This window comes from Nerophis lumbriciformis, linkage group LG19 (assembly GCF_033978685.3).
Source record: "Nerophis lumbriciformis linkage group LG19, RoL_Nlum_v2.1, whole genome shotgun sequence".
In the NCBI taxonomy this organism is placed as follows: Eukaryota; Metazoa; Chordata; class Actinopteri; order Syngnathiformes; family Syngnathidae; genus Nerophis; species Nerophis lumbriciformis.
In genome coordinates this window covers 15,746,729-15,769,834 of record NC_084566.2, presented here as the reverse complement: position 1 = coordinate 15,769,834, position 23,106 = coordinate 15,746,729, and the positions used below count along the sequence as shown (strand labels likewise).

Below are 23,106 nucleotides of genomic sequence, written 5' to 3'. Positions count from 1 at the left end.
TAACAAATATATTTTATAATATTTTAGTTTTTAGTTCAGTTAAATTTTGTACATTTTCCCGTCAACCACTCAAATTCTAAAATAAAGTTATCGAAATGTATTCACCACAAATATATGTGAAGTCAGCTAAAATATATAATAATAAATGCACACACTAGTAAACGTTTTAAAATAGTTAGTTTGAAACAATGGCGATGATCACTTCCGCGTTCAAAGTTCATGCGCATGCGCTGTGCTTCACAAGCGGCATCGTTCGATTGTGCGGCCAAACGAGCTGAATCATTTGGCTGAAGTGTCATCTTTTTTTTGTCATTGTACGTGCTTTGCGAGGCAATGGCGGCCAGATACGATAGAGCTATCACCGTCTTCTCTCCGGATGGTCATCTTTTCCAAGTAGAGTACGCACAAGAAGCTGTAAAGAAAGGCTCCACTGCGGTGAGTTCTCAAATTGAAACCGAAGGTGCTAGTTAGCATTTAGCTATCAATCCCTTGCCTCCACTGTTATGGAGATTATTGTTTATATTAGGCTCCATAGCGAATATCCATGGTATTACAACACTTACTATTGATGTTTACAATCTGCATGTGTTTAACTTGAACAATATTGTCGTTTATTTACAAAACTGTTTTAGCTAGCTTCTTGTCGCTGTGTCATGCTCCCACTGCTGTTAGTTTCCAATCGATACTGTTCGAAATACAATTATACAATATAATAATAATATTTTTAGACTACAGATTGAAGAGTTGGATTCAAATGATCAAAGAAATGTATGCAATATTTGCTACCTCGTCATTGTATTTATAAGTAAATGTTACTCACAGAGATCTTTAAATACAAATGTATAGGACATGTGTGCAGTACTTTAAAATCATGTCACTGACAGTTGAGTGATTTTTAATTAATATAAACAACGTTCAAGCTATTAAGTGGACTGATGCATTGTAATGTGATTGTTTTGATTTTTGTGTACAGGTAGGAATCAGGGGTAAAGACATTGTAGTCCTTGGAGTGGAGAAGAAATCTGTAGCAAAGTTGCAGGAGGAGAGAACCGTCCGCAAGATATGTGCCCTGGACGAGCACGTCTGTATGGCATTTGCAGGTAAGAACATTTATGTATTTAAAAAAAAACCAAAACGTTTGTTGTCCTTGTGATGTGTCCTACGTTGTTAATTCTTTAATATTCGTCTTTCAGGGCTGACAGCAGACGCGCGAATTGTGATAAACAGAGCACGGGTTGAGTGTCAGAGCCACAGGTTAACTGTGGAGGATCCTGTCACTGTTGAATACATCACACGCTACATCGCCACTCTGAAACAGGTGCTTTTAATGTTACCATTTACATAATACTAATCTGTTGTTATTGTTAATGCAGTGGAACAAAACAAAAATTGTACAATAGCGTGTGAACATGTGGGATGTCTTATGCTCACTGCAATACTTTTTACCAATCAGTAACTTGGGTGATGAGTGAGGTAGGACTGGAAAAATAATCAGATTTTGGTTTCGATATTTTCTTCCCACTATCATAAAAATATATAATTGAGAGGAAAAAAATCGATTAATAGGCCGTGCAAAATGCATGTAAATGTCTGAGGTTGTGACAATTAAACAGATGAGGAGCAAATCAGTAGAAAAAAAGTGTCAACTAAAAGTTTGGGATCCCAACATGGTTTAACACAGCGCTAATATGACTCGTCAATAATCACTAAACTTAAGGTAACCGCAGGCGCAGTCTCACAATTGGCCAATAAAACGGAATCCGCTCTTAAAAGCAGAATACCACGGAAATTCACATACATGTGAGTGAAATTTTGTCATTGAAGAAAAGTAACGGTTGTTTAAGAAAATATTCTTCGCTGAAACACTCAACCACCCCGTCCTGAACTAAACAATGTGGAGACGGCCACTTGAAAAGCGACTAAACCACGTAGCCAAAGCTAACAAGAACAATCCACACACCCACAACACATCTTATCTGCTTATGTTGTTGTGAACGACATCACAGATGTAAGATCAATGTACAAACAGGACAGCGGTCACAACTTTAGAGGCTTCCACTTTCTTTTATGTTAACACCCTCAAGTCATCTCCTTACTCCTCAATCTCAGAACAGAAGCACACTTCTCCCCTTCACTATAAAGCGCTGTGCACAACATCCAAAAACAAAAAGGTTTCAAAAAGTACCTTGCTCAAGCTTAATGTAGTTAAAGCACTTTTACAAAATGATTATGCTTTGACTATAAATACTGGTCAAAATTGTCCAAAGATGTATTTCACCAAGAAATATGAGGATTTTATTAAATGTTATTAATGGCACAAAAAGCACACACTATGGTGGTAAAATAAGTGTAAAAAGTAAAAAACGGAATTTAAAAAAATTAAAATGGGAAAAACGGAATTTTATGTTTTTTTTATTGCTTTTTTATTTCAATTTATTGTTGTTACTATTGCTATTTTACTCGTGGTGGTGTATTCCGTACTAATTTATATCCTTTGTTCTTTTAGATTATATTTAAAGTTGAGTTTTGGTAATAGAATAAATACTTTATTTCAAATTAATGAATAATCGTGTTATTAATCATGATTTCAATATCAATCAAGATAATCGGGATTATTATTTTAGCCATAATTGTCCCGTCCTAGAGTGAGGTAGGTACCTGCCAGTCACATAGTCACTCGGTATAAAAGTTATAGTTGTGATTTATTGTTTCGACAATTTACTTTGAGTGTTTCAACATATAAGACTTGATTTGTTTTCTTATCTGCAATTTTCTCTGTGTTTCACAAATAATGATGCTGATAAATGCTTGCGTTGATTTGAATTTTAGCGCTACACTCAAAGCAACGGTCGCAGGCCATTTGGTATCTCCGCTTTGATTGTGGGCTTCGACGATGATGGCACTCCCAGGCTGTATCAGACCGACCCGTCAGGAACCTACCATGCCTGGAAGGTGAGGGACTTTTTGTATCCCAAAGTTTTAACGCAGGTGTCCTGCGTGCCTAACAACTATTACATTATTGTACTATTTCCCCCTTATCTCACAGGCAAACGCAATTGGCCGTAGTGCCAAAACCGTAAGGGAGTTTCTGGAGAAGAACTACACAGATGAAGCCATCGCTGGAGATAATGAGGCAATCAAGTTGGCAATCAAGGCTTTGCTTGAGGTGGGTTTAATGTGGTCTTTACCAGGCAATATTGTACACTATAAAGATGCAGTTCATCAACCACGGGGTGCTCCTTCATCATAATTTGTCATCGTAGCAAGAGATTTCGGACAATTCCATAGGCACAAATTTGTATGAATGTTTTAGTGAAGACCACCTTTCACAAAGCAAGTTCCATGAAGGCATGTTTGGATGAGTTTGGTGTAGAAAAACTAGTGGTGTCAAATTACCGTGTAATTTGAGATTAATTAATTACAGTCATAGTTAGTGTTACGTGTTTTAGTCGCGTTAATCATATTTTTAATATTTAACATTACAATCACCTGCGAGTTGTTACGCCCTCTTTTGGTGCTTGATCAAGAGAAACAACAGTTCCGCCATGCGGCACCACAATAGCGTGTATCTATGTTCATATTAATGCATTTAATTTAAATAAAAATACCCAAAATAAAGTGTTTTTCTCAGCATTTTTAGGTCAGAGTTTAATAAAGAAATTATTTGAATTGATTTTTTTAATCGCTCAACAGCTAAAAAAAACCCAAACATTTGGAGTGAGCTAGAACAAAGTACCTTTTAAAACTTCAGTGGGTCCATCACATGACAGATATTTTCACAGAAACACTCCAAAATCTTCCAATAAAAGTGTACGTTAACTGGAAAATACACCTTTTATTAAATACTTTATTTCATGTAAACATTTGTGTTATTTAAAATTTAGAAAAGCCACCTCGGTTCCACCAGAGGCATCTTGATAAATTACAGTTTGTCACATGATATACTTCTTCTATAGGTGGTCCAGTCAGGGGGAAAAAACATTGAACTTGCCGTCATCAGACGAAATCAGCCACTCAAGGTGATCATCATACAATTTTTCTTCACTTGTACGTTTTAGTAGTTTTGTATGTGTTTCTAATGAGTGTCTTTGGCTGTCATCAGATCCTTGAATCCAAGGAGATTGAGACCCTAGTGGCTGAGATCGAAAAAGAAAAAGAGGAAGAGGCAGAAAAGAAGAAGCAGAAGAAATCTACTTGAAATAGTCTAAGGTTTTTTTTTTAATTGCACTTGGAAGAAGCTTTTCAGGCAAAAGGGGCGGGGGGTTCAAACTCATCATATATTTGACTAAAGAAAAAGTGAATCCTAATTTGAGACCTGTCTTTATGTATCGCACCAGTCGTCCTATACCTGCAGCTGTTTAAGTGTGTAAATATTCACATCCATGCAGGTCTGAAGTTAGGCTTCTAATGTTTAGACTATAAGCCACCAGGACACTTTTCTATCGTGCATCAAAAAACAGTTCATCTGGGGACAAATATCACATGTTGAAAACAGACAGTTAAAAATTGTAATGGGAACACTTCTCAATAAAAGATGACTTGTTTATATAGTCTTTTTGACATCCATTATATGAATCAAAGCTAGCGCATATCACATTACTATATACTAGCTGTATCTATAAAAACTAAAGATCCCGTAGGAGACAATTCAAGCTTATACAATATATGTAAGAGGAAAAATGCTTTTGTCACCAAATAGAGAGTAGATCCAGCAGAAAATAGACATTATAAACAAAAAGAAGAAGCTAACATCGAAGGTGTCAGGTAATAGACAGATATCATCTATTGCTGTATGGCGAGTGATTATACAGCTGGATGGAGTGCGGAATGAAGGAGTTCTTGAATCGAACACTGTGGGAACGAAGCTGAAGGAGCCTGTTGGAGTATGAACTGCGCTGTCCCTCAATTGTCTGGTGGAGTGGGTGGGCAGGTTTGTCCATGATGGCCAGCAGTTTGTCCAGTGTCCTCCTGTCCCTCACTGACACAAACGCCTCCAACTGCGTGCCAATAGTTTGGCCGGCTTTCCGGATCACTGCAAAATACAGGGCACTGGCCACAACAGACTGATAAAAGATCTCCAACAGCTTGCTGCACACATTAAAGGACCTAAGCTCCCTCAGGAAAAAGAGTCTGCTCATGCCCTTCTTGTAAACAACTTTGCTGTTGTCCTTCCAGTCCAGTCTGCTGTTCAAGTCGACTCCCAGGTACTTGTACTGCCCCACTACTGCCACCTCCCGGCCCTGGATCTCGATGGGCTCCACCGGGGTCATTCTCTTCTTGAAGTCGATGACCAGCTCGTTGGTCTTGTCCACATTAAGGAGCAGATGGTTCGCCTGTGACCACTCTACAAAGTCAGCGATCAGTGTCCTGCACTCCAATTCCTGTCCCTCTCTGATACAGCAGAGTTATCAGAGTATTTCTGCAGGTGGCAGGACCTGTAACTATACTGGAAGTCTGAGGTGTACAGGGTGAACAGGAAAGGAGACAGGACGGTCCCCTGTGGAGCACCTACACCACTGACCACAGTATCTAACAGGGAGCTCCCCAGTTGCACAAACTGGGTCCTGTCAGACAAGTAATCGGTGATCCAGGAGACAACGGATGAACTGACACCCATCCTGAGCAACTTGTCACTCATCAGAATTGACTGAATGGTGTTAAAGGCACTGGAGAATTCAAAGAACATGATCCTCACAGTGCCCTTCCCACCATCCAGGTGAGAGTGAGCACAATGCAGCAGGTAGATAACAGCATCTTCCACTCCTACATGGGACTGATATGCAAACTGTAGACGATCCAGGGAAGGAGCCACCAGGGGTCTCAGCTGATCCAGCACAAGTCTCTCGAGGACCTTCATGACATGAGACGTCAGGGCAACTGGTCTGAAGTCATTCAAGCCCGATGGGATAGGCTTCTTGGGCACCGGCATTATGCAGGATGTTTTCCATAAAACATGTTTTCAGTTATTTCACCTTTTTTGTTGAGTACATAACTCCACATGTCATAGTTTTTATGCCTTCAGTGACAATCTACAATGTAAATAGTCATGAAAATAAAGAAAAGACATTGAATGAGAAGGTGTGTCCAAACTTTTGGCCTGTACTGTATGTACATCAATCAAACTGAGGCCTGGTAGAGGTTTTGGCACCAAAGAAAACCCCAAAGGGGACCTTGACATCCCCGACAGAAAAACAACCTTTGGACAAACACTTCTATCAGTCCAAACAAGTAATTTCTCAGTCTCCCAATAAATATCCCACTTCCTGTCTTTTTTAAAAAACATCTAAAACTATTTCTTAAAAATTCCCTGTCGTGTCGACTAATTGTATCTTTTTTTGGGGTCTATGTGTTTTTTTCAATGATATTGTCATATTGTCCTTATGTTCCTGTTTTTATATCTTGGGAGTTGGGACTTTCGATGTAAATGATTGAATTCATAGTCTGTAAATCAGATTTCCTGAATAAATAAGTGTAAATATAGTAGCACTCATAACAGGGCCATAAACGGACCACAAGAGCATTTGACACAAGTTGAGATCTAAAACTAAATTATCATAATGTTGATTGTAATTATTAACATTTGTTCGATTTGTATTTTGTCCCAAAAACCAAAATGGTCCCTTTCCCCCCACCCTCCGTCTTATTTCCCCCCCTTTCACCTTAAATTTCGCTTATCAAGCAACTGCTGCTCTGAATTCTCAACGACACAATTGTGGCCGGCGGTGTGGCAGGGCTGCTTAATGGGATCCTGGCCTCAGACCCCAATGGGAACTTTCAGGGACTTTAATCTGGGAGCGCCTTTGAAAAAAAGTTGTGCACTGCTGTGCTGAGGCGGCCCCGGGGGGCTTCCCTCTCTTAACTCCCACCAAAGACATAATGGTGAATGGTAAAAGTCCTTCATTTAGAGTCATCTCCCCCAAGCCAGGATTTCCTGAGTGGATGCACTGTGGCTGCCTTGACGAGGGCAACTGCACTTTGTTTGCCATTTGTCTTCCTTGTCTGTCCAGTAAGGTTGGCCATTTGCACTGATCCATACTCCCTATTTGTGATATGTAAGGCAAATCAGTCACATCAGTGTTTTTATGAGTCATTCTCAACCATTTCATCCATATGCCATATTAACAGTGTATCCGGAAAGTATTCACAACGCTTCACTTTTTCCGCAGTTTGTCACAGCTTTATTCCAAAATGGAATAAATTCACACAATACCCCATGATCACAATGTGAATTTTTTTTTTTTTAGTATTTACAGCCTTTGCCATGAAAGCTCAATAGTGAGCTCAGGTGCATTCTGTTACAACGAATATGGACTCCACCTGTAGTAAATTACAACAGTCCTTTGAGGAGAGAGGAGAACCTTCTAGAAGGACAACCCTCTCTGCAGCAATCCACCAATCAGACCTTTATGGTAGAGTGGCCAGAAGAATGCTATTCTTAAGAAAAAATCACATGGCATCTCACCTGGAGTTTGCTAAAAAACAATTTACCTGAAAGACTCAGATTATGAGAAACACAATTCTTAAAGATTGAACTCCTCGGCGTCATGTTTGGAGGAAACCAGGCACCGCTCATCACCAGGCCAATACCATCCCTACAGTGAAGCATGGTGTGGGGATGTTTTTCAGCTGCAGGAACTGGGAGACGAGTCACGATAGAGGGAAAGATGAATGCAGCAATGTACAGAGACATCCTGGATGAAAACCTGTTCCAGAGAGCTCTTGAACTCAGACTGAGGCGACAGTTAATCTTTCAGCAGGACAACGACCTTAAGCACACAGCCAATATATCAAAGGAATGGCTTTAGGACAATGTACTTGAGTGGCCCAGACTTGAATCCAATTGAACATCTCTGGAGAGATCTGAAAATGGCTGTGCACTGATGCTTCCCATCCAAATAGTAGGCGCCTGAGAGGCGCTGTAAAGAGGAATGGGCCAAACTGCCCAAAGATGGGTATGCTTGTGGCATCATGTTCAAAAAAGACTTGAGGCTGTAATTGCTGTCAAAGGTGCATCAACAAAGTATTGAGCAAATGCTATGAATACTTTTGTACATGTGATTTTTTACTTTAAAAAAATGTTTAATACATTTGCAAAATCCTTCTACATTGTCATTATGGGGTATTGTGTGTCGAATTTTAAGGACAAAAATTAATATACTCCATAACGCGATATTCAGAAGGCATGTGGGCTGTCTCACTAAAACCAAGCCATTTGCTTGGTGTAACGCTTTTAAAATAAATCTAAAACTTTTAATCTTATATTACACATTGAACTAATCAAAATGTGTATTGGTCAATCCCAGGCAACTTTATTTAATTTTTCCCTAAACCGAAGATTACTCACTTGAGTAAGAGATGTAAGTTTTCAGCAAACAAAAACAAAGCAAATAGACAACATATAGCCAAATTGAGACAACCAAAATTATTTTTAAAATAACATAAAATGATAACAGGACTGAACTCAAATTTTAAGGCCCCTCAGTCATGGTTGAAATATTTTCAATATACATTTAAAAAAATTGCCATACCAGATCCTGCAGAGGGTTTATATGATGCAACTTCCTGTGGACCATGTGACCATCCACATTTTTCAGAGGGGGTAATGCATTGTTAGGGTAACTGCACTGAGTGAAAACCCAAAGACACAACTAAAGTGTGATTTTTAACTAAATTGTTTTTTTTTTTGTAAAGAAAATAAACTTAAAAGTATTGTTGCGTTTAGAAGTAACCCAAACACTGTATGCAAAAAAACATAATACTTTTCAAGCATCTAAATGTCTAACCCTCTCGATGAGCTAACTCCTTCAAGACTGTTGGAAAACCATTTCAGGTGACTACCTCTTGAAGCTCATCGAGAGAATGCCAAGAGAGTGCAAAGTAGTAATAAGAGCAAAGGGTGGCTATTTTGAAGAAACTAGAATATAAAATATGTTTTCAGTTATTTTTTTGTTAAGTACATAACTCCACATGTGTTCATTTATAGCTTTGAAGCCTTTAGCGACAATCTACAATGTAAATAGTCATGAAAATAAAGAAAACGCATTGAATGAGGAGAAGGTGTGTCCAAACTTTCGGCCTGTACTGTATGTGTCGCAATGCAATAAAAAAAATATATAATTAATTCCTACTGAAAACACATTTTAACACTGCATATTTTCTCTATGTTTTCAGTTCACCAGGATACATTAACAAGTCTCAGGCAGTTGAGTCGGCGACAAAACTTGCCCAAGCTGGACTTTACCAATAAAGTTTCTTCTGATCTCGCCTCTCAATCGCGTAAGCTTATTTTTGTGCTTCTGCAAAGACTTTTTTTTTTAACTTGCTTGTGGCTATGGAGTCTTGTTTTCCCCTCCGCCCTCCCTGTTCTTTTTTTTTTTTTTCATTTATTTATTTTCCAGCATTGTTGTTGCCCATAATCAGCGCTGCTGCCGCGCCTCGGGACAAAGTCCATCTCTCTCATCGCTGGCTTCTGCTCATCATTAATGCAGAAGATAATGGCTTCACCAGAGGTCATCAGCGGAGGAACGAGGCCCGGGGACATGTACTCTCCGAGCAAGAATGCACACCGCTGTGGGCTGTCGACTGAGTGCATTGTTTGTATGCAAACACACACACACACACACACAGCTTACACACACAGAAAATGCTACCATGCTACGTCTTCATGCCAGTGTGTGACCCTTTTCTAATGACATCCGTGTCTCCTCTGCTTTTAACTCACGGCCCGCTTTCACTTTGAAGATCTCATTTTTGTCATTTTAATGTGCCGCCCCCCCTCTGGCCACGTTTCAAAGATACGTCCCTCCTGGGATGGTTAAATTTTGTCGGCACATGATGTCCTCGGGTCCAAATAAGACGAGCGCTTCAAGGGCACAAGCGCGGAGACGCTGGCATCTCAGGGGAGGCGAGGTTACATTAGTCCTCTCTGATGGTGCTGGCTTATTTTCAAAACGGAACAAAGATGTCTGCCAGCAGAGCGCAGTGTTGCCTCAAAAGCGGCTTCTCATCATACTCCTTACACTTTCATCTGGCTTTTTCATCTGGCCGATTGACAGTGCGACACCTCTATCTCGCAGCCCGGCTGACATGTTTTTGTCTCTTTGCTTTAACACAACACAAAGGCAGCCTCTGAACAAGCCGAGCCGTCGACAGAGAGAGAGAGAGAGAGAGAGCGTTGTTTTGCGTAAAATTGTCAGATGAAACGGCAGCATTGCTCGTGTCCCCGAGCCATGGCCAAGCTGTCAAAGTGTGTTGGGTCGTAAAAGGCTACGCTCTCAACACTGTCCCTTTTCTGCTTGTCACATGTCGACAGTTACACACATAAACTATTTGTGTGTACGCCGCGGCGGCCCGCCTCCGCTCTCGCTTCGGGGGGCTCCGCGGTGCAAAGTTAAGTTTGGGCATATTGAAACGCCTCGGCTTACGTATCCATAAGCAAACAAAATAAGTTCTCCCCCGTAGCTGCGGGGTTGTGTTTGGAATAGCACGCCATTGTCTCCGAATCAAACTTCTGTTCCCTCGGGCCTCCTTGATCAGAGAGCAGTAACAGATACATGCCTTTGTGTCCAGTGGGGGAAAAAAAAAGACTAAAGGTATTGGGTTACCTGTCACACAGGCCTGATAAGAGCCAAGGAGAGCAGAAAATGACGACAAAGCTAAAAATCAACCACCCCCTCCCCCTGTGTTGCTGCGGGCCAAAAAGCGGGCCCCGGCCCCCCTCAGGCCTCTCAGGGCCCTGGCAGAAGCCAGTCACACACATCACATGGCATTACTCGGGATGGGGTTACAGGAAAATGTCAGCCAACGCATAAGGAGAAGGAACCATCGGCCCGTAGGATAATTAGATTGCCCCAGGGAGGTGCAATCTTGCATTCCCACGATTCCCCTCTTTCCACCCACGCCCTCTTTTCATTGTAGTCCTCTCCCTCCGCCGCTTATTTCGTGTTTTCAATTCAGTCTGTTTGCTCGGCAGCATACTATATTTGCACTATTGTTGTAAAGGAGCATCGTGCTCCAGAAAGGGCTGCTGTGTATATACGGCGCATTCTGCAAGTCCTCTATTGTCATTAACACGCATCTGGATGAAACTCATCCCTCAGCTTTGAAGAAGTCTGCCAGTCAGGGGAATTGAACACAATGCCTTTTCAACACTTTCTCAACCACTTGTCCAAAACTGACCAGCTCAGTTTTGGATGTACAATTCATGGTTTTATATGTTTACGCAAGTTGGCTAAAGTAGGGTTATTTTGGTGCAGATTTGGTAAAAAAAAAAAAAAGGTTTTTAATTCATGTATTTTTTTCCATTTCATTTATAATTACAGCAGTACCTCAATTTACAAGCTTATTGATTCTGTGATGGGGCTCTTAACTCACTCTTCTCAAATCAACGTCTCCTATTTAAATTAATTGAAAACAATTTAATTGGTGCTTACCTCCCACCCCAAACAGCACACTTTTAACATATAACACACTTTAAAACAAATAAATAAACAATTTAAATAAGAAATATTGTATGAGAAATAACTTAGCCTTAGAATTAGACAAACTTTAATGATCCGCAAGGAAAATTGTTCCACACAGTAGCTCAGTTACAAAGGGTGGAGAGGATAAGGATGGAAAGGGTAATGCACACACACAAAAAGAGGGTGAAAACAAAAAGTATAAAGTAGACTAAAAATTGACCATAGTAGCAATATAAAATATAACATATGTGTAATATTTACATATTATATATACAGTATATAATATAAACTGATATATTATTATATTATATTATGATATAATATATAACAAGTCCCAATTACCATGTACATTATTACAGTATATGTAACAACTGCAGCAAAAATACAATATATGGAATAGAATGTACTACAGTAGTTTTATGAAGTAATGCAATAATAATGTACAGCATTTACCTTGGAGAGTTATCCGTCAAACACACCATCAGCAGCTTCTCCATATTTCAATGTTAAATTGTATGTCGTTTAAATATTATTTCAACGTCCGTGGCTGACGTACACCTGTTCCGCTTCGGTATGATGCAGACTAGCAGTAATACCCTGAAATTGCTTCTCCAAGTTTGCGACATGCTTGGTCATGTTTTTGATGATAGTTTTTCTTCAATTCAATAGTATAATCCACTTCTTCTTCTCAGCACTGTCCTTCAAACCTATACATTCATCCTTCCCATGGTCGGAAAAACAAAGTTATGACCATCTCTAGCTATACGCCAAAGCTAACGAGTAAGACCAGATGTTTTGGTCAGATCTTACGGGGTTTAATGTGGTATTTGCTACCCCAACAAATGGAGGGGATGCTTGTAAGTCACCGCTAACTTGTAATTTAAAACATAATAGCTAGCTGAAACACAGCTCTTATCTCAAAACACTCTTAAGTTTGGGCATTCTTAAGTTGAGGTGCCAATGTAAATAAATGTTTTTCTGTCATTTCTTTGGCAACTTAACTCTGCAGCCTGCAGTATAGAGAGACTATGGCCAACTTGGTTTCAAAGGTGGTAGCAAACATGGCGCCCTGTGGTCATTTTGGTGAAAATTCCAAATCAGTATCGTTAGTTATCTTGTTTGTTTTGTGCATTTATAAGTTTTCTACTTTATTTATCATTTGTACACAGCAAATACTGAAGAAATCGAACTGGTTGAAAAGCAATATTGTGAGTTTCCTGTTTTTACTGCAATGGTAATGTAAGGCATTTAGACCATAGGTGTCAAATTCAAGGCCCACAGGCCTGACCTGGCCAGTAGGGATTGGTGATATGGACTATAACAATAACCTGCCATTCATGGTGAAAACGATAAAAGTGAAGTTAAACAACACCCATAAAACTCCACCTTTTTGACCATGAGTCTGCCAGTCTTCAGAGCCCCCTAAACACGACTAAGATAACACCAAGGCTAATGAACTAGATCAATTAAGTTTAAGTAGCACAACTATACTGCAAAGCTGTAGTGTTGTGCTTTGCTTATAGGGTTGCCAACTGTCCCCTGAAAAACAGAATTGTCTCATATTTAGAAACAAAAGTACACGTTCCGTGTTGAACTGTCAAGGGACGCACTTTGTGCTGTATTTTTATTAAGTATGTGACCAACATAGCCTATTATTTTGTATTCATGTTCCCGGGTTGTTGCGCCCTGTAAAGATCGAGGAAAAAGGTAAATCGTGATGTCACACGGCAATTTTGACTAGGCAGTTTTGCTACAGTCGCCAACATGTACCGAGCAGGCATCTTGTCAGTGCAGCAGACAACCAAAGTAAGTGTACAAAAGTTAAAATAGAATTGTTCTTCTGTCTATGGTTGCAACAAGCGCAATATTTACGGTGAGCGTGTTTGTTTTGTCACCCAGTGCAGTTGGTCCGAGGTCGTGCACAAGTCGTCATTCACTGAGGATTTTACACATCCAGTTTGCATCCTTCGCTAGGAGAAGAGAGGTATGTGGCGAGTCATTTATTCCACATTAATGAGCTATGAGTGTGTGTGATGCTTTTATTTAATGACAAATTAACACATTTTTGCATAAAGACAACAGCGTGGAGATTTCCTTCAACAACAAAGCACAATTGAAATGTTGCCAGTCAACACAACAACACAAATATCTCACGTCTCTTTTAGTGGGAGTAGTTGTCATAGTGATGATCAATCAATCAAAGTTTATATATATAGCCCTAAATCACAATTGTCTCAAAGGGCTGCACAAGCCACATCGGGGCAAGAAAAAACTCAACCCAATGGTAACAATGAGAAACCTTGGTGACTTGTGCAATGGATGCCGAGTGGATATGGTTAATGTGAGAGTCAAGGAGTGGTCACCCCGGGTCCCAAATTCATGTGAGAGTCCGGTCCATAGTGGGGCCAACAGGGGATCCTCTTGAATGGAGACCAGTCAGCAGCGTAGAGACGTCACCAAATGATGCAAAGAGCAGTGTTCCACCCCGGGTACCGACTTGGAACAGCTAGCTCATCATCTGTGGTCACCTGATAACCTCTGCACGCAGGAAAGGGGGGCAGAGCAGAAAAGAGAGACGGCAGATCAACTCATCTAAAAAAGGATCTATTTAAAGGTTAGAGCAGTGGTTCTTAACCTTGTTGGAGGTACCGAACCCCACCAGTTTCATATGCGCATTCACCGAACCCTTCTTTAGTGAAAAATAAGATGTTTTTTTTTTTTTCAAATTCAAGACAAAGTTATATGTTTTTTTACTGGTGCACAAAATGAACCGTGCATGAACATCACCTTGTTCAAAGAACAAAACCAACACAGTGCATAAACTCACAACAAATTACACACCTGCAAATCAGATGGAAAATTAGAGGGAACATTGTTCGGGGGTATCCATAATACGCCAATAGGGAGAAGTTTTTATTTACACGATGAGTCGGGTGTGTCTTGACTTCCGCGGCAGAGGCTGCGCCGAACCACTGAGGCCGACTCACTGAACCCCTAGGGTTCGATCGAACCCAGGCTAAGAACCACTGGGTTAGAGTATACAAATGAGTTTTAAGATGGGACTTAAATGCTTCTACTGAGGTAGCATCCCTAACTGTTACCGGAAAGGCATTCCAGAGTACTTGAGCTCGAATAGAAAACGTTCTAAAGCCTGTAGGTTTTTTTTGGGCTCTGGGAATCACTAATAAGCTGCAGTTCTTTGAACGCAGATTTCTGGCCGGGACATATGGTACAATACAATCAGCAAGATAGGATGGAGCTAGACTGTTTAGTATTTTATATGTAAATGGTAAAACCTTAAAGTCGCATCTTAAGTGCACATGAAGCCAGTGCAGGTACCAATTTTGTACCAACTGTAATCTTTTAATGCTAGTTGGAGACTTGCTCTATCATAAAGTTGCAGATTGGATCTATTCTGTTAAGTTAAGCAGGAAATATTTATATTCAAGACAATTACACATTACTTTATTCCGTTAATATAGTTATGTTGCACACAAAAAATTTATTGAACAGTTTGTTTCCCATGTATTCGTATTCTTTCAAAACATGTGCATCTAATTAAATTCTGGTTGTAGTCAAATAGTATAAAACTATATGTGTAAATTGTTAGTCATCAGGTCATATAATCCACAAAGGTTGAGTGGAAGCAAGTCTGAAACATCTTATGCAAAAAGAATCCATTTGCCTCCTTAACCATTGTGGATAGTACAAAACTAAAAAAGAAATAGGTCAACCACCCCTGAAAGGTGTCCCTTATTCCTTTTTCATGGAGTTGGCAAACCTATTTGCTTATCATAAGGTCTGGAAGTTATTTTTCTGTCAGTAATATTATAGACATTATCATAATCAATCAGATAGTGTTATGATGCGACTTCAGTGTGAACTTTCCCGCGCTGCAGTCGCATAATGGCGAATACTGAGAATGCTTACAATAAGCGTCATCATTATTCACCAAAAGACAGTTACAAAATAAATAGTTGACAAATTAGGAGAAACAGGCAAAAATAATGTTTAAGGAACTCGTGTCAATCCATGTTCCACCGCTGATCGCCAAAACGCTCTTTAAAATCATGGCAAATGCGGAAGACTTCTTCTTTCATAATCTTCTCCACAGTTCAAAAAATGTTGACTTTGATTGCACAGAATCCTAGAAATTGCCACAAATGCGTGCGACGTCATGATGCCATGTCTGTATTCGGGTCAGATTGTATTCACATTGGAGTCTGGACTCATTTTTTTTTGTAATGTGAACGACTTCATAAACACATCAGATTTGCCCAGAATATTGTTGAATTGGACATCCTACCTTGCAATGTTGTGAACGCACTGAACGTAGCCTTAATGCTGCTGCGGTTTAGCTGGACCTTGCTAAAGTAACAGTGAAAACGTGGACAGGATTTTCAGTATAGCAATGCAGGCGTTACTGATGGAACGGATTGGATTGGACAATAAGCGCTGACAGAAGGTCTTCAAATGATTTATAATCGTAGTGAATAATGACCCTGTCATGATCCGTTGCCCAGATCATGTTTTATTTTTGTTTGACTCCCTTAGTTCTGTTTTCAGCACCCCTCAGTTTGTGTTTTAGTTGTCACGGGGGCTGATTATTTTGACCTGCCTCTGATTAGTGTTTGGGACGCTCACCTGCTCCAGAGCACTAATCAGAGAGCAATTTATTCCTGCTTTTCGCCACACTCAGTCTGGCTGTCGTGTTTGCTCCATGCAACAAATTACGTGTGAATACCTTTGTGATTCCTGTTCTCGGACTAAGCTTCGCCATAGCTTCCCATACTACCGGCATGCTTTTCTGTTTAATTTGTATTTCCTGACTGATTTAGGGTAAATAAATCATTGTCTTACCTGCACGCTGCCTCTGGAGTTCCGTCTGCATCCTGGGAAAACGATCCGCGCATTAACATGTAACCCCGACATGACGGACGGATTATATTATTTATTCAAACTCATGTCACTAAATTGGCCCTAGTGTGTGGATGTGCATGTGAATGTTGTCTGTCTATCTGTGTTGGCCCTGTGATGAGGTGGCGACTTGTCCAGGGTGCCCGAATGCAGCTGAGATTGGCTCCAGCACCCCCCGCGACCCCAAAAGGACAAGCGGTAGAAAATGGATGGATGGATGTTCCTACGTATTTATTTTGAATTTTTCTGCAATTCTTTATAAAAAAAATAAGAAATAAAAATAAAAATCCCACCAAATATTTTAGGGGGGCTGGCATGTCATGTTTTCTCCTAAATGGGGTCATATTAAGATTTTTTTTTAATGTACATTTAAAACACTTCCTTGTGGTCTACTTGACATGTAATGGTGGTGTACAGACTTATCATCTAGACACTTTTCGGCTGCTTGTGGAAACATGCCTTTTGAGAGGCGGAGTTATTAATGCAAATGAACCCCTCCACACCCAATCCCCTCACACTGACAAAAACTTCAGCCTTGCCCCGGCAGCCATTTGTGTAGTTTTGATGATAAGCTTCGCTGTAAGTTCTAAATCATATCTTACGTTAGCGTCATATTCAACATTTGGGCAAGATAAATAGCAACAGTGACACATTTTAGCATCCAGCTGTACATGACTCGGGGCAAAGGGGAAACTTCAGAACAACTTATATATGTTACCTCATGAATGTAACCCTGGGAGAATATTGCATTACATAGCTTGTTTATCTACATGTAGATTGTTGTGCAATACAGTAGTAATCTTAGTCAAAGTTGGGTGACATTTTTGCATAAGGTTCCCACTCCTACTCCACTTCTATAAAACCTTACCTGCACAAGGGTTGGAATTGGGGGTTAAATCACCAAAAATGCTGCCCACTGCTCCCCTCACCTCCCAGGGGGTGATCAAGGGGATGGGTCAAATGCAGAGGACAAATTTCACCACACCTAGTGTGTGTGTGACAATCATTGGTACTTTAACTTTAACTTAGCATATAAGGTTCTGCTTTACACGATCGGTGACCTCTTGTGTTTTTCTGTTGGTTACTCCAATCAACATTGTATAGTGAGTTATTTTACTATTATTGGGATGTTGTTGTAACAACGGGTGTCTGACTCACCATACAACTTTTTCATATAATATTCAGATAAAATACAGATGTTGGGGGTTTAGCCGATACCAATATTCATCCGATACAATATCAGCACGAATCATGCATATTTTTTATATAATAGAATGTTTTAAAAGGCTTGATCAAGTGAAATTACTCAAAGAGCAATGGTATGAAAAACAGTACCGGTAACCTTTTTACAAAACCCCAAAACCAGTGAAGTTGGCACGTTGTGTAATTTGTAAATAAAAACAAAATACAATGATTTGCAAATTCTTTTCAACTTATATTGAATTGAATAGACTGCAAAGACAAGATATTTAATTTTCGAACTGAGAAACTTAATTTTTATTTTGCAAATAATCATTAACTTAGAGTTTAATGGCAGCAACACATTGCAAAAAAGTTGGCACAGGAGGATTTTTAAAATGACAATTTGCTCACACATTTGTTCACAAAGTGGTGACCCTCACCCCATCCTTTGTTTGTGAATGACTGAGCATTTCATGGGAGCTGCTTTTATACCCAATCATGGCACCCACCTGTTCCCAATTAGCCCGTTCACCTGTGGGATCTTCCAAATAAGTGTTTGATGAGTATTCCTCAACTTTTTCAGTCCTTTTTGCCACTTGTGCCTGCTTTTTTGAAACATGTTGCAGGCATCAAATTCCAAATGTGCTAATATTTGCAAAAAATAACAAAGTTTTCCAGTTCAAACGTTAAGAATATTGTCTTTGAAGTCTATTCAATTGAATATAGGTTGAAAAGGATTTGCAAATAATTGTATTTTGTTTTTATTTACTTTTTACACAATGTGCCAACTTCACTGGTCTTTGGGTCTGTATTATTAACCGTCTGTAATGGACATATGCTGTCTTTAAATCGAAGTGAAGTGGTAATTTGTATTTTGGGGATACCTAGTGGCCACAATAATTCACTAAGTTAAGCTCATGACTGATGCGGACACGTTTGTTACTGGATACTTTCCGATACACTTCTGCCTTAGAGACTTAGTATAATGCAACTATATATATTTGATATCTGTTTATTTTAACAAATGTTGCATTTTTGAATGCAATATTGTTCATCTAAGGACACATATTATGTGTGTCTAGCTTGTGAGCTATTGCATGCTTAGCTGTTGTTTAGCTGCTAGCTTTCAGTAGCCTAGAGTCTACTATGTTTTTGTAAATGACTTGACTAAAATAGAAGAAAATACGTCCCTTGTGTGTTTATTGGAGAGCATTTAGATGTTCACTGGCTGTCCAGATTTTGCACAAGTAAACTCGCTGCAGGCTGCTGGTGTCAGAGCTTATATCGGAGATTTGACATGCAAGCCGATATACTCTGATACTTGTTTTTTTTGCTGATATCAGACTGATATCTCGTGTCAATATTGGATTTGGACACCAAAAATGTTTATCATTACTACTTATTCATTTACCTCACATGTGTCAAAGTCAAGGCCTGGGGGCCAGATGTGGCCCGCCACTTCATTTTATTTGGAAAGCCTGGAAATAATATATATCAATAAAGTACTGTAACTTTTCTTTCTAAATGTATTATTTCCTTCTATTTTGGGAAAAAAACAATATATGTATTCCATGTAATCGCAAATTTTGTTAACTTAAATATTGTTTAAGTGTAAGGGCAGCACGGTGGAAGAGGGGTTAGTGCAGCTGCCTCACAATACAAAGGTCCTGAGTAGTCTTGGGTTCAATCCCGGGCTAGGGATCTTTCTGTGTGGAGTTTGCATGTTCTCCCCGTGACTGCGTGGGTTCCCTCCGGGTACTCCGGCTTCCTTCCACTTCCAAAGACATGCACCTGGGGATAGGTTGATTGGCAACACTAAATTGGCCCTCGTGTGTGAATGTGAGTGTGAATGTTGTCTGTCTATCTGTGTTCGCCCTGCGATGAGGTGGCGACTTGTCTAGGGTGTACCCCGCCTTCCGCCCGAATGCAGCTGAGATAGGCTCCAGCGACCCCCGCGACCCCAAAAGGGAATAAGCGGTAGAAAATTGATGGATGGATGGATGGATGGAAATATTGTTTAATTATGCAATAATATGTTATCAAACATTCAAAACATTTTTTAAATAGAAATAAATACTAATAATAATGATTTCAAAGCAAGTTATCAATCAAATTGTGCAATGTAAAAATAGCAATGGATTTCATGGTAAAATTGTGAAATGTACTGTGGTTTTTACAGCATTTTTCTCTAAATAAAAAAAAAAACAGTACTTTCTTTTACTGTAATAAACTGTGGTGCCGTTTTGGCATTTACAGTAATACACCAACAAATCTACAGTTGTTGATTTGTGGTAAAAAAAACCAACAACAAACAAACTGGAAGCTCAGGTGCCAAAATGTTACTGTAAAATTGCAGTTTTTTTTATTAACAGTAAAAGAAAACAAATGTAAATTTTACAGTAAAACTGAACTGCCTTTCTTTTTTTTTTTTTTTACCATAAAAACAGCAGTACTGTTTTTCCATTTACAGAAATGCACACTACACTTTGAGGTGAAATTATTGCAATTTTTTTTTACATTTTTTTTTTTTAAATCTACTAATAACATGCATAAAAAAATTGGGTTATAATGGTATTCACTGTTAGAAGCGACCCTCTGGGGCCAAAAATAACTGCGATGTGGCCCTCAGTGAAAACCTTATTTGTTCTCCTGTTTGTTTGTTTGTCAGGCGGCCCTGTTTAAAGATTGTTCGGACTTAGTGGAGGTCGTGTATCGGACGTGGTTATGATACAATAATTAATGGCTCATATGTGTGGTTCATATTTGCATGGTCTCTATTGCCAATGTGTGGTAATAACGGTGTGTGTTGTTGCAGGAGCAGACAGTCGCACGTGCATGAGACGAAGCCCGAGCGGAGAGAAGGAGAAGACGGCAGGAGAGTTCAGTGCAGATGTCTGAGTGCGTCTGACAGAGAGGACAGCCCCCAAGGCAGGTCCCAGCCCCTCAGCACCCAAAATGACACATGACTGCTTTGACTTTTGTCATCCTCTGTACCCTAAACCAGAACCTCCAATACACACTTGCAGGCACACACACAGACACACACACACACACACACACACACACACACACACACACACACACACACACACACACACACACACTCTCAAAGACACAGTCACAGTCACACACTGTATACTGCTTAGATTACATTATCTTTATCCCGGGGACACGGAGCCCTCCTTGTTGGATGACATTTGGGCTCGTGCAGCACTAAGGTTACCTTTTTGTGCCCCTAAGTTAAAGATGCCTGTCTGCCGCATGCATTTGAAATGAAGGACGGGAAGCGGGGGTGATCAGATGGGGGAAGATTTCCAAAAGCACTTTGATCAGAGGCATCAACAGTCACGCACAAACTTGTTAAGCAGTATGTAAATTCGGGCTGATACTGAATAAAGTTGCCAGAATGGCATGAATCCATTGTGCTGCGATGATCAAAATAAAAGAGGGCTTCATGCGCTGGAGGGCAAGAAAGTCACAGACATGAAGGCTTTTCTTCCCGCCCCCCACCACCCTTCCTCTTTTTTTTTTTTTTTTTTCTATCAAGGGGCTGATGGGATGCAGAGAGAGGAGAGATGGAAGGGAGGGAAATGAAAGATAGGGGGAAAGCCTGGAAGGATCTCAATCTAAATTAGCCGGAGTAGCAGGGAGAGTGTGCTGAGTGAGACATATAATTGTGATGAAAACATCAGCACTCGCTCAGTCATTGCTGCTGACGCCGTCAGCTCAGGTGCCTTTCAAAGCTGAAGGTAGCACCGGGAAAGTTTCTCTCCTCCGCGCGAGCTCCCGCCAAGCCGGAATCACCTGACTGTGCTATAAAACAATAATCACAAAAATGTGTAATATTACAATATTGCTATGATATAGAGCAGGGGTGTCAAAGTCAAGGCGAATAAATGATGTATGGACCCCGGGATGATATTTGATTAGTATTAGAACCGGCCCGCAGGCCACAGCCGCCTGCTGCTGTTTTGCACGCGCCAATACTCCATCAGTGTTGGCGCTAGGAAGTCATCAAGTCATGAAAATGGAGTCCCACAGTACATTTTTGGGGTTCCACTTGTTTGTAACCGTTTTGAAAACAAATGATAAATGTATGCATTAGTTTGTGTCCAAACGTTTGGACACACCTTCTCATTCAATGCATTTTATTTATTGTCATGACTATTTACATTGTAGATTGTCACTGAAGGCATCAAAACTATGAATGAACACATGTGGAGTTATGTACTAATTTACTTTTGAGCAAATATTCTTCAAGAATGTACGTACAAAAATGTTCTTGTCTTGTACCTTGATTTTTGAGAGCGTATAAAAGGTGGCTGTTGTCATTATTAACTGGCGGGAGGAACATTAATTATACGATTACAGTTCAGGCCAAAAGTTAGGACACAAATTTTCATGAAATTTGTTTTCTTTATTTTAATGACTATTTACAGTGTAGATTGTCACTGAAGGCATCAAAACTATGAATGAACACATGTGGAGTTATGTACTTAACAAAAAAAGGGGAAATAACTGAAAACATGTTTTATATTCTAGTTTCGTCAAAATAACCACCCTTTGCTCTGACTACTGTTTTGCACACTCTTGGCATTGGAGACCTCTGGGAACTCCTTCAAGACTGTTGGAAAACCATTTCAGGTGACTACCTCTTGAAGCTCATCGAGAGAATGCCAAGAGTGTGCAAAGCAGTAATCAGAGCAAAGGGTGGCTATTTGGAAGAAACTAGAATATAAAACATGTTTTCAGTTATTTCCCCATTTCTGTAAGTACATAACTCCACATGTGTTCATTCATAGTTGTGATGCCTTCAGTGACAATCTACAATGTAAAAAGTTATGAAAATATAGAAAATGCATTGAAATGAGAAGGTGTGTCCAAACTTTTGGCCTGTACTGTAGTCATATAATCAAAACAGCCACTGCCACCTTTTGATGTTATAAACGAAAACGAATAGGCTAGAAATAATTCACAAAGTCAAAGCCGCACGCACGCTTACATAAATGTGTGCGATACAGTTGTATAATTAATGTGATCGTTTCTCCCGCCAGTTAATAACGACAACAGCCACCTTATATACACTCTCAAAAATCGAGGTACAAGACAAGAACATTTTTGTAGGTACATTCTTGAAGAATGTTTGCTCAAAAGTCAATTATTTGTCTTGAAGAGGCCATAAGTATACCTTTATACTACCAAAATGGGTACAAAGTGAAGTACAAATTTGTACCATTTCAATGGTACCCCATAGGGCCTTTGTGTCAAGGCCGCGGGCCTTGAATTAATTATCTACAGCCCCCGGGATGATATTTGATTAGTATTAGAACCGGCCCGCAGGCCACAGCCGCCTGCTGCTGTTTTGCACGCGCCAATACTCCATCAGTGTTGGCGCTAGGAATTTTCAAAATGGGGTTGCAGGGACCCCATCAAGTCATAAAAATGGGGTCCCACAGTACATTTTTGGGGTCCCACTTTTTTGTAAGCGTTTTGAAAACAAATGATAAATGTATGCATTATCCTGTTATATCTCACATTCTATATT

At 39.9% G+C, this 23,106-nt stretch overlaps 1 protein-coding gene across 2 annotated transcripts; it reads left to right on the top strand.

The window, feature by feature from the left end:
- Positions 1-229: 229 nt before the first annotated feature.
- Positions 230-9,272, top strand: psma8 (proteasome 20S subunit alpha 8). 2 transcript variants are annotated; one of them, XM_061979514.2, is made up of 8 exons: positions 230-435; positions 974-1,100; positions 1,194-1,318; positions 2,830-2,952; positions 3,047-3,166; positions 3,957-4,019; positions 4,103-4,209; positions 9,172-9,272. In XM_061979514.2, the coding sequence occupies exons 1-7, from the start codon at positions 334-336 to the stop codon at positions 4,196-4,198; spliced, it is 756 nt and encodes a 251-aa protein (XP_061835498.1). In that variant the 5' UTR covers positions 230-333; the 3' UTR covers positions 4,199-4,209; positions 9,172-9,272. The 2 variants fall into 2 exon arrangements, with proteins under 2 accessions (XP_061835498.1, XP_061835497.1); XM_061979513.2 differs by lacking the exon at positions 9,172-9,272 and having other exon boundaries at positions 4,103-4,550.
- The last annotated feature ends 13,834 nt before the right edge of the window (positions 9,273-23,106 follow it).